General features: G+C 42.2%; 1 protein-coding gene across 1 annotated transcript in view; it reads right to left on the bottom strand.

Moving 5' to 3' along the window:
* Window positions 1-5,038: 5,038 nt before the first annotated feature.
* METAP1 (methionyl aminopeptidase 1) overlaps window positions 5,039-12,658 on the bottom strand; it is a 67,807-nt gene continuing 60,187 nt past the window's right edge. The window contains exons 10-11 of the mRNA XM_059066898.2: window positions 10,901-10,966; window positions 5,039-6,801 (exon numbers count right to left, since the gene is read on the bottom strand). Of these exons, the coding sequence (XP_058922881.1) occupies window positions 6,638-6,801; window positions 10,901-10,966 (230 nt within the window). The 3' untranslated portion in view covers window positions 5,039-6,637. The remainder of the gene's footprint in view (window positions 6,802-10,900; window positions 10,967-12,658) is intronic.

Genomic DNA, 12,658 nt, shown 5'->3' with positions numbered 1-12,658 from the left:
GTTTAAACTGCTTTCTTGGATAAAAGGTATATAATTTTAACACAAGTTGCTAACCTCTGCTGTATATTTCATGAAAGCTAGTAAAAAAAAATTTAATTTAAGGATCCAAAATTTTACAATATTAGGATGTATCTTTTAACAGCTTTTTGGTTTTCATTGAAAATGTTGGTATACTTGGCATTTTTCAAATCTTTCCTGCTTTTCCATTTTCAGCATGTTGGGCTATTCTGCTTCCTATTTAACCCACCTAGTGATGTTCACTGTAAAAAGATAGTCCATATACAGGCTGACTTGGAATTCCATGTCTGACTTGGAATGAGTTCTTTATTACATGCACAGAGAACTAACATAAGGTAGATAGAACCTGTGGAATGACGAGGTTATTGAGATGAGGGAAAAAACTGCATTCGATCCAAACTTTGTTACAGTGGAGCCAGTTAATGTGTGTCCAGCTTAAACAAAAACAGCTCCAAAAGATAAACACAACGCTACTTCCATTTATCCCATTTCAAAGCAAAATTCAATGTAGCTCATGATTCTCAAAATGTTTCGTTGATCTGGGAAAGAGGGAACATATTTTTACATGCACAGAGGCTTCAGAACATTTTCTGCATGGCTACCAATCTCCCAAGTAGGTTGATGATCAAAGTCCTAAAGTAACTGAGAGTTCTTTGGGCCTAGAGATACATTGTGACCCAGGAAAAAAACAACTTTGCGCTCAGCCAATTTTGTTTCAATTAACATGCAAGATCAGATTCTCTGTCAGCAAATACCCTGTAGAAAAAACAGACCGAAAACACATTTGGAAAACATTAAGTATATTTAAACAGTTACTTAGATAATAAGTCCATAGAACTATACCAAGGAAATCATATCTTTAAAGAAATAACTAGGAAGTAAACCAGCACAGTGAACACCGGTGCAAAGGAGGACAAAGTCCTCCATTATACAAACTTCTTTTGGTGGAACTTTATAGGAAGAGAGCAAGTGGGAAGGGCTTTTAAGCAGATTGATTTTTATCAAACTGGACATCATAACCGAATTCATTGAGAGGTAATATGTACATGCTCCCTTCTGGAAAGGAGCGCTAATCCACCACAGAACTACCCAGAGTTTAGACATGGACTGAAATATTCCTGACTACCGAAAATATCTAGATATGTTAAACAAGATAAAACAGTGGAAATTTGCTTTAAAATACCTGTTCTCTTTCTTAAATCTACATCTTAATACTAAAAGTTCTTATCCTTGGCTATTTTCTTTTCTCAGAATCACCCAAGGCTCAGATTTACTGGTAAAGTTTGAAAAATTCTATTCTGAATTTTCTGTTGATGTCTGACCCAAGTACTGAAATAAAGCAAATTCGCTTTATAGTCACATTCTATATAGAATAAAACAGTTGCTAAGTTGTGGTGTCATTACACAAATAGGATACCTCCATAGAGAAATACGGTGATTTGTCCAAGCCATTCAACTCGTTTAAAAAATCAGAGAACTCAGAGCCCTAGTGTCCTGACTGTTGATCTTGTGATCGTCTCATGACACCACACTGCAAACGTGCCTACAAGTTTGGCATGCGTTTGTCGTTGGGAGTTGAATGAGGAGGCTGGAGTAATAGGAAAAGGGCCAAGCACCCAGGAGATGGAAGCAATTATTCTACTAAAAGCTTCGCAATAGTAAAAAGGCTGAACATTCACAAGAAAAATTATTAAAATACTCTGAACTCCAACTAACATCAGTGGTAAGTGAAAATCTTTCCAGGAAGCCCTTCTTGAGTGCTCCGCATTTTGACTTTTGGGCACATTTTAGTGAGCTAAACCAGTGTTGACACGTTTTAATGTAACCACAGAATTACCATATACGGACAGTTCTGTCGTTGCTCACCACAGCCCCCAAAATGAAAAGCAGCAGGTAACAGATAGCCAAGGCCACCTGACTCCTGGCTTTTTTTTTTTTTTTTTTTTTTTTTGGCAAAATAACCAAATGCAAACCACTGTTTTTCTTTCTCATACTTAGCACCAAAAGGAAAAAGAGGTAAGGAAGGAGGCTGCCACCAAAGGCTGCTTGTGAGTTCAAACACAGTAGGACCACAGAATTTCGATGCATGGAACCTGTGCTGCCTTTCTTTAGATGTTCATTTTTTAAATGAAGCAAAACACATTAATAACTTTTAGAATATCAGCATAACGCAGCCTATGTTGTGAAACAACCTGTTCCTAAAACAATGTCCAGATGTTTTTTCCTACTCTATACTGAAAATAGGCTACACATCCACATTACAAGTGCTATAATTTGCTCCTCTGGTAGCTAGAGAACTTGGTAGAAGCCACACACCATCAAATGTAGACAGAATCATATCACACTGTCTCAATTGATTCCAGTATTTCTAACTCCCAGACCGCTAAAAAATCTTCCCCATGGGCTTCCCTGGTGGCGCAGTGGTTGGGAGTCCGCCTGCCGATGCAGGGGACACGGGTTCGTGCCCCGGTCCGGGAAGATCCCACATGCCGCGGAGCGGCTGGGCCCGTGAGCCATGGCCCCTGAGCCTGCGCGTCCGGAGCCTGTGCTCTGCAAAGGGAGAGGCCACAACAGTGAGAGGCCTGCGTACCGCAAAAAAAAAAAAAAAAAAAAAAAAAAAATATTCCCCACCTGTATAGCATGCTTTGCCCCCAAGATTCACTGCACTTACTGTTGAAAAGTAACTTCATGGTTTATGAAATTTAGAATACTGCAGGATCAAAATTAATTACTTCAAATAGCTTTTAAACCAATACTCTGTACCCCCTTAGTGAAATATGTTCCAAGAATAAGAACAATCACAACTTTTACACTTATGTTTATTTTTGGTAGTGATTTTGGTATAGTAATTCTAAAATAATTTTACATGTCATGTAGAATCAAGCAAATCAGTAAATATTAATGTTGTTCAGAACCAAAGTTCTCACCATGGGAGAAGGAAGATACATATATGGAACAGGGAAGGGTGAGGAAGATTAGTGTTAAATTTGAAATCAAAGTATCAAAATGAATTCATGATTTATAAAAAATGCATTTGCTGGCTCTGTTCCCTGAACGGCCCTAGGAGCAATGACACCCCAGCAGCACCCAGATCTTGATTTCCAAACACCATTCCCCATGAAAAGAAACTAGGGCTCCTTGGAGAAGTAGCCAATTCCCAGGCTGGGGCAGGAAAAGTGTATAATAAATCTAGAACATCTTGATATGGCAAAAAGCAAGAATGTGCTCAAAGGCTAACAGGCACAGATCAAAATGACCCATAAATAAGCTTAAAGGTGCTTCCACTGGCCAAATACAGACCATTTAGAGTAATTAATCGAATTTTTAAAAACAATGAGCCCAGACTGATACTCAAAAAAGTGCTTCTTAGTAAAAGAGTGTCAGTCAATAAATGCAGACAGAATGCTAGATTTAGAAAGTCCCAATTTGCAGCCACCCATGTAACAAAATAATGGATTCCGGCAAGGATTATTAATGAATGCTAAAATCATTAAGTGAACACGATATCCAAATGGTCTCCAAGTATCTCCTCCCAAATTATTTGCTTAAGAAAGGGATCTTAAAATAGAAAATCTGAAAGAAACCTACTGAGCAAACATATATTGGCAATACTGTGACAATGACAGTATGTGCCTTGGGATGGGATGGGATGGGATGGGATGAATGGGACCATCTGTGGAGTCTTCTGCCAAAACATTTATCCTGAACCTACCCATGAGGAAGAATCAGGGAAGCACAGAATTCTACAAGCTAACTGGCCTACTTTCTCAAGTCAGTTTCATGAAAGATCCAAAAAGGTGGAAGGACTGTTCTAGAGTTTAAAAAAAAACCCTACAGATGACAACGAAATGCCATGGGTTTGGATTCTGCATTTTAAACAAGATGAACGCTTTAAAGTACACTTGGGGGGAAAGTGAGCCTCAGGTTTGAATGTGTGCTAGACATTAGATAACGCTATGAATATTCAATTCCTTGGGTGTGACACGAGTATCATGATTGTGTAGGAAATGTCCTTATGTTTTAAGAGAGACACACTGCAACGGGAGCAGGTGAAGTACGACAATGCCATTCCTCTCAAAAGAAAAATGCTTTGTATATAGAGAGATGTGACGCAATGACAAGTGCTGAATACAGGGAAAGGATATGTGGTGATTTCACTGTACCATCAACTTTTCTGTCAATTTGAAATTTTCAAAATTAAAAATTGGAAGTAAAAAAAAAAAAACGTGGGGTGGGTGGGTAGGACAGAAATAGCTTACAGATCCCAGGAGGGTGCGTTTGGGGGCTTTAGCAAACTGGAGCAGCCCACTCTCAAATTTAACCAAACTCAATGAAAAGCCAAAGTGACGACGGGACAAACTGAGGAATCAAGCTAAGACGGCAAATTCCTAAACACCCTCTTCCTATTAATTTAGACATGCGGCTGGCAAGTAATCTACAGGTGTCAGTGAACGGGTTCTAATGTACCTTATACATTTTACCAGCACAAGACATAAAATGAAAATAAAAGGCAAACACCTTTCCCTTCTAAATTATCATTCCAAGGGGGATGAAGGACTGTCAGGGGGAAAAAAAGGATTATTTTAAAGTTAATACAAAAAAATAAAAAGTTAACACACTGACATTTTTGAGAAGTTGGCAGAATGATGAAACTACCCCAGATGTTTTCTCATCTAAACCTCGGAAACGAACATTTGTAATCAGACGTATACAATTAGACTAGAGGATATATCGTTTTAAAATCTCCCAAACCGAGAAAAGCATCATCACCGGTGTGGTGTTTATCTTTTAACAGCAACAACAAAAAACTACCCACCAAGACTTCTTCTCCTTGAGCTTCTTTTCTAATAGTAGACACTGAGTAAGCCCACACTGTTAATTCCACTATCAGGACATAAAATGCTGCCTGACACACGCAGCAATCTCCGCCTTAAACGATCTCGGAAAGATGGTTGCCTCTCAAATACTGCTGAACTGAACGCAGTACTGGAATTTGTATATAGCCATTCAACTGAAGAAAGTATTTTTACTCAAACTTTATTCTAGACCATGACATTGGCCTCCCCATTCCCAGCACTGCCTTCTGAGATCCCCAACAAATGCAGCAAAGTTAACGACTACGTGGTGGGATAGTCATTCAAACTTTTTAATCTCCCTTTACACATTATATTAACATTCATATTGCAAGGCATTCCATTCACAAATATTACAGTTTGATAAAAAACTTCACACACATACCAGACTCAGCCACTGTACTAAATCATTAAAATAATAAAAGTAATGAAAACATTATCATAATTCCTTTAAAGCAATAAAGGTCTGAGGCACTCTGGGAAAGATGTCTTCATACAAATGTAACATGTCAGTGGTATCAAATTATCTTAGAACAAACTTACCAGATACCTAGTAATCAAGTACACTCTAATGACAATGACTTTGATCTGATATGTCTTCACTGGATGCACTCCCATTTGGACTGAACTACTGAAAGGAACACAGACGTTGGGCGGCTGAGGTCATTTCTAATGAGGTTCCCAACTATGTAAAGGAGAACTGTGGTAGCACACCAAGGGCAGCTGCATCCCTGCAAGGCAACAGTCCAATTTCAAAGAAGTTCCTTTCTCATCCCCACCAGGTTTATTAAACATCAGAATTTCCAGACTCTGCTCACTGCTGGAGAGATCTCAGAACTGTCTTTCCCCATCAACCTCCACAGTGCAGCCTCCACCCTTCTCTGAATATCTCCAAGGTATGCCTTTGAAATAAGAGAGAGCGGGGAAGGGAGTGTTTTTCCTACCATTATGACCAAACAGAGGTCTGAAATAGCAACGTATTACAAAAATCCCATTCTCTGCAACAGCCAGCTTCCGCTTGGAGCGTGGCTATTTTTGCCATAAACTAGATTTTTTTTAAAACCTGATAACCTTTCTCCAAAGTGAATTTTGCCATAGCCATTCACGCACACAGAGTCCACGCTGGAAAGTCTCACTGACCGAGTGCTTCCTTATACACAATTACGAGGGTAAGTTAGCAGGGGAGGAGGGAGGCCACTTCCCAGCTGGGAATCAAATCACTGCAAATGATGGGTCCATTTATGACAGCATAGAACCCTGTCAGAATCAACACAAACCCCACGTCACATAGTGTTTGGTAATTACATAGACGGAATTTAAAATGTATACGTATATATTTCCATACATATATAATTTTTTTAAAAATCGGGAGCAAAATAGGTTGCTAAAGTTTCAGGGATTCTCATCTCCAACGTTCACCTGGAAAGCAGGTGGCTCTGACGGCCCAGTTGTGGCAGTGATAAAAGCAACCAGAAGCAGGTTTAAGTAAAAGTGCTCGAAGGGCAAATGAGAAAACAGGGGTGCAGGGATTGTTTTGTGTGGGGAGTGGGGAGCATTGAAAGGAGTTGAGAAAGCTTCCTTTATTCTTCTTGGCTTTTTCAGACCCAAGGCAAGTTCTTGAGGACACACATCAAATGCTGTCGTCCTTCCTTAGCTATAGTCGAAACAAAACAAGTTATAAAAAATCTCCCCTTCCATCCTGTACTCTCGATAAAATGCAGAGTACAGCCAGAAGGGATCACTGAGATGCGCCATCTCGGGACAAATTAAAATTGGGACATGAAGTGAGGCCGCGCGCTATCGAGTCGCCGGGTTAGGGTTTCGCAGCCAGTGTCCGTGACCAGCAGGGTGTGCTCGAACTGGGCAGACCGTTTCCCGTCTCTCGTCACTGCTGTCCAGCCGTCCGGCCAGGTTTCATCCTGCCATCCGCCTTAAACAAACAAACACCAGTTCTTAATTCCATCGCTCAGCTTGTTTTCTTAACAAACTCTCTAGGCAAGTGTACTGGCCTGTACTCCTATATCCCTGGGTATCTCAGAAAACTAATTTTCAAATTCACTATTAAGATTCCTATTTGCGGGCTTCCCTGGTGGTGCAGTGGTTGAGAGTCCGCCTGCCGATGCGGCGGACACGGGTTCGTGCCCCGGTCCGGGAAGATCCCACGTGCCGCGGAGCGGCTGGGCCCGTGAGCCATGGCCGCTGAGCCTGCGCGTCCGGAGCCTGTGCTCCGCAGCGGGAGGGGCTGCAGCAGTGAGAGGCCCGCGTACCGCAAAAAAAAAAAAAAAAAAAAAAAATTCCTATTTGCACTTCGTTTAAGCTAGCCTTTTCAATTTCGTTTTGGTCTTTAGTCCAACGAAGTAATAATAATGTTTAAATTTTAAAACGTCACATTTTGTATACTTCCCAAATATTAAATCAAGTTGGTATTTCCAAAATAAAGGCACTCAGTTTCATTTTCAGAAACGCTACTGATAAAAACTCACCACAGAACTACAAGAAACTGAATTCATGAATTTAGCTCTCTCCTGGTATAACTTTGGAATCTGACTGAACTACAGCCGATGTAGATTGTGAAGAAAATAGAGTAACTTTTTATACTTTTATTATAGCATTTAATTACTGATATAATTTTTCAATGGCAGGCACAGAGATGGTGAGAACAGATTATACTGTGAAATTTTTATAGGCCACGTCCCTGTAACCAGGAAGAGGGCAGAGAAAAAGAGAGATCGGTGAGAAAATTTAAAAATTGTTGTGAGTTCCCTGGTGGCCTGGTGGTTAGGATTCCAGGCTTTCACTGCTGTGGCCCAGGTTCAATCCCTGGTCGAGGAACTGAGAGCCTGCAAGCTGTGCAGCACAGCCAAAAAAAAAAAAAAAATTTATGATGAAGGAGAATGGGTTAGAGAAAGGGTTAGAAAGGAAAGGAAGGGACAATGAGAGAAGCTGGGAGACAACACAGGAAAAAGAGAATGGGGGGAGGAGTGGGGCAGGGGAGGAGAGGCAACAGTGGAATCACAAAGTTCTGCGATTCCAGATACGACTATAAAAATGTGTTTACAGAGACTTTATCTCCAAATTAGATGTAAAAAAAAAAAAATCAATATTCTTCATTCTGAGTAATCTTTTTTGCCTTGGGGGGTGGGGAGGCCCACACCTAGCAGCTTGTACGACCTTAGTTCCCTGACCAGGGATGGAACCCAGGCCCACGGCAGTGAAAGCACCGAGTCCTAACCACTGGACCGCCAGGGAATTCCCATTTTGAGTAATCATTACCAAAGATTAGGTCTTACTGCCTCAGACACATCCCAGAGTACAAAGTCTGCAGTGAAGTAACTTACTTTTGCAATATTAAACCCAGTCTAAAAAGAAAATATGACGTACCTTAAAGAAAGCTAACTCATGCTTTGTCAACCATCTAAAGATGAGTAAACAGATATTTCTCAATGCAACGAACGATCTTTTCACAAACGGATTTAAGACATAATACATCTTTTTTTAAATAAATTTATTTTTATGTATTTATTTTGGGGCTGCGTTGGGTCTTCGTTGCTGCGTGCGGGCTTTCTGTGGCTGCAGCAAGCAGGGGCTACCCTTCGTTGTGGTACGCAGGCTTCTTGTTGCGGAGCACGGGCTCTAGAGCACACAGGCTTCAGCAGATGCGGCGCGTGGGCTCAGTAGTTGTGGCGCACGGGCTTAGTTGCTCCGCAGCATGTGGGATCTTCCCAGAGCAGGGCTCAAACCCGTGTCCCCTGCATTGGCAGGCGGATTCTTAACCACTGCGCCAGCAGGGAAGCCCAACATAAATACATCTTTAATTTTATTGTCATCTGCTAAAACAGATCCTTTACTAATGTCATGTTAAATGTATTTGACTACTAGTCTAAGGAAATTCAAATTCTTCTTTGGATTCGAGACTTTCCACTAAGAAGCTGGGATTTAACCTAGCTGAGTTACACTGAAGTATATTTGTTATAATCTGACGATTATCTGAACAAGCTCAACACCGTGTTATTTGCTTACTCCCGAAATACCACTTCATGTCTCACCAACTAAGTGCCAGTTAATGGAAATAGGTATGTAACCAAAATGACACTTTCCTCTCACTGTCTTGCCTTTCTCTGCTAATATACTCAGTGCTCTTGCAATTGGTTACATATGATCATTATTCTTATTCCAGGGAATGACAAAACAATACCTTACATTTGTACAGCCATTTAAAGGTACTTTGCGTTAATACAAATCATCTCAATTCTTACAGCAGCCCTGGGGATTCAGCAGCATAAAGATCGTAAGTTCCATTTTACAGAAAAGGGAACAAAGGACCAGGTTAAGAAGGCAGCCTTGGGCTTCCCTGGTGGCGCAGTGATTGAGAGTCCGCCTGCCGATGCGGGGGATGCGGGTTCGTGCCCCGGTCCGGGAAGATCCCACGTGCCGCGGAGCGGCTGGGCCCGTGAGCCATGGCCGCTGAGCCTGCGCATCCGGAGCCTGTGCTCCGCAATGGGAGAGGCCACAGCGGTGAGAGGCCCGCGTACAGCCAAAAAAAACAAAAAAAAAGAAGGCAGCCTCTAAAACAACCTCCAATGCTCCTCCTCCCCTTGAGTGTGAGCTCGATTTAGTGACTCACTTCTAAGGAAGAAAATCTGGTAGAAGTGACAGGATATCACTCTGAAGATTAGGTTAAAAAAAAGACTGGACAGATCCCAAGGGGATGCATCCTTTAACACAAGGACCAGGACACAAGAGCCCTACTGCTGTTGCCCCACTCTGCATCCCCTAATCCCAGCGAAGAACTGGCAGAAAGCAAAGGTGCAGGGCCCATGAAGGAGGCCCCGGTTATCACTCCGACAGCCTCAGTGGGGGGCTCCAATCACGGCACCAACCGTCACCACCATGTGCCTGTCGCAGTGACCAAAAGTAGCGAGGACGTAAAACTGCCAGTGCTAAGCGTGTCTATGCTGTGCTTTTTCCACAGTAGTTGTATGACACCACCTGACGATAGGAGTGCAGACCCTCAAGCAGCAGAACGGCTCATGAGTTTAGAGTCCCACAGATTCTGCCACATAACTAGCTAAGTGACTTTGGGCAAGTTACTTAACCTCTTCAAAAATCAGTTTGCTCTCCTGTGTAATGGGGATAGCACCTACCTCATAAGTTGTGGAGGATTAAATTATATAACTCTGCCGCAAAACGAATAGCTCGGGCCTCCCTGGTGGCGCAGTGGTTGAGAACCCGCCTGCCGATGCAGGGGACACGGGTTTGAGCCCCGGTGCGGGAAGATCCCACGTGCCGTGGAGCAACGAAGCCCGTGCGCCACAACGACTGAACCTGCGCTCTAGAGCCCGCGAGCCGCAACTACTGAGCCCGCGTGCCTAGAGCCCGTGATGCACAACAAGAGAAGCCACCGCAATGAGAAGCCCGCTCACCGCAACGAAGACCCAATGCAGCCAAAAAATAAATAAATAAAAATTAATCAATTAATTTAAAAAACAAAAAAAACCCCAAATAGCTCTAACTTCTTTTTTCCTCCTCTTCCTCACCCCCATCAAGAGAAGCAAGAATTTCTACACAGGCTTGATGGAGGCACCTAATTATTACAATGCACCCTTTGACAGGATCTTTATGAAAAGGGACCAGGATTCAAGTACTTCAGCATCTACTGACAGCAGGCAAATTACCGTGGAGAAGGTACTGCTTTCTGGACGGGGAGTGGAAATGAAGCAAAAAGAAAGTAGAGCACACTACTAATCTGATCATGAGCAACCAAAAGTAAATAAAAATTCAATTAAAGAATGTTACAGGGCTTCCCTGGTGGCGCAGTGGTTGAGAGTCCGCCTGCCGATGCAGGGGACGCGGATTCGTGCCCCGGCCCGGGAGGATCCTACATGCGGTGGAGTGGCTGGGCCCGTGAGCCGTGGCCGCTGAGCCTGCGTGTCCAGAGCCTGCGCTCCGCAACGGGAGAGGCCACAACAGTGAGAGGCCCGCCTACCACACACAAAAAAAAGAATGTTACAGCATCCCTTTTTTCTCACCTTCACAAATCATTGGCTCAATTGTAAACACATGGCCGGCCTTCATCACTCCAACTGCTTTATTTTCTGAAATTAAAGAAAAAAAATCTCAGAACACAGCAAGAAACCTACAGCACATTGTTAAGCAGCTCCCTGGGAAAAGTACACAACTTATATTCCCATGAGTGATTCTTAAATTAATGACTTCCTCCTCTCCTGCTTCCCCTTTCTTAAAGCAGATCATTCAACAAACAGGGATTTTACTGAAAACCACCTACTCTGGGGCAGATATTGTCCTAGGCATATTTCATCTTGTTTACGTCTTCTCTAGGAAAATACAGAGATGCCCTAGGCTGGATCTCAGATGTGGTCATCACTTCTATAAAAGGAAAAGTGCCCTCATTTATGTTATAGCAGGGTTAGAATTGCAATCATGCAACCAAGCAAAGTGCCACACTCATGGAGGTAAGAGGCTTTAAAGAAGAGGACATTTCGAATTCCACCAGACGCCTCCTACCTCTTGGGTGCGTGTAGGGGTGTGGATGTGGGTGGAGATGAGGGCACAGCCCAGAGAAACAACTGCACCATTTTTTAAAAGTTTTGTAAATTGTCTTATCTTCAGAGGGGAACAAAGCCCCGCACACTAACCTACTTTTCTTTAATGCTGACACGGTTATTCCTTTCTATTGGAAACAAAAATTCCATTTCTCCCTCCAAAGACTTTTTGTCCAAGTTCACCAATACAAAAGTATTTTTCAGGATCATTGTGAGAAACTCAACTATCAGTGCCCAGGCGTGCCACCTCCCCAAGAAGGCCAAAAATTTTAAACAGGGATAGGCCTCTTTAGACAATCTCAGATGAAAATGGAGAACCAGTTTAAAGTTCAAACTGTCAATAAAAACCAAGAACTGATAAGAGCATCGGTAAACAGGTGACTGCACTTGCGCTGCCTGACCACCAGGTGGCGAAAGCACCCGCTTTCAGGGGTTTTCTGCGTTAAGGCTGCGGTTCTTCCGGATGGCAGCCCACGTGTCGACGGAGGCAGACGCTGCTCAAGCTGCTCTGTCTAGGTATGGTCTAACCTCACCCGCACGTTTACACTCCTGCACGCCCTTCCTTGTGAACAGCTATCACACTGCTTTCCGCTATCTTAGGTATTGCCAAAATACACTTATTCTGCAGATTCCAAATCAGGAGTTTCTCAATTATTATAAAACTCTGACGGGCAAAAATCATCTTTACTTTTTTTCTAATTTCATGAACTTTCTCTCCAAATGACATGCAATTTACTACATATATAGACTTGGTCATATTCCCTTGGGGATATCAAACAGAAAATGTCACAGAGTCAGTGTGGTGTCATTGAAAGAAAAAAGGATAAAGGAATTGGTAGCTGTGCTGTCCAGTGCGGCAGCAACTGGGTGCATGAAGCTAAGCACGTGAAAAATGGCAAGTCAGAATGTACATGTAAAAATATGCCGATTTCAAAGACAAAAAAAGCATGTAATATATCGCAATTTTTTACACTGATTAAATGTTGAAATGCTAATATTTTTAATGTAATGGATTAAATAAAATATAAAATTAACTCCATCTGTCTCTTTTTACTTTTGCAATATGACCACTAGAAATCTTAATATTACATATGTGCCTCATATATATTTCCACTGGACAGCACAATACAGAGAATCCAAGCTCCACTCCTGTTTCTGCCATTGATTCATTGTTGTAGAAGTTACAACTCCCAGCTAAGCTTGACTCATGGTATCAGCCTCTCA

The sequence above is a fragment of the Kogia breviceps genome, chromosome 6, assembly GCF_026419965.1.
Source record: "Kogia breviceps isolate mKogBre1 chromosome 6, mKogBre1 haplotype 1, whole genome shotgun sequence".
NCBI classification, from domain to species: Eukaryota; Metazoa; Chordata; class Mammalia; order Artiodactyla; family Physeteridae; genus Kogia; species Kogia breviceps.
This window is presented reverse-complemented; position numbering and strand designations above follow the sequence as displayed.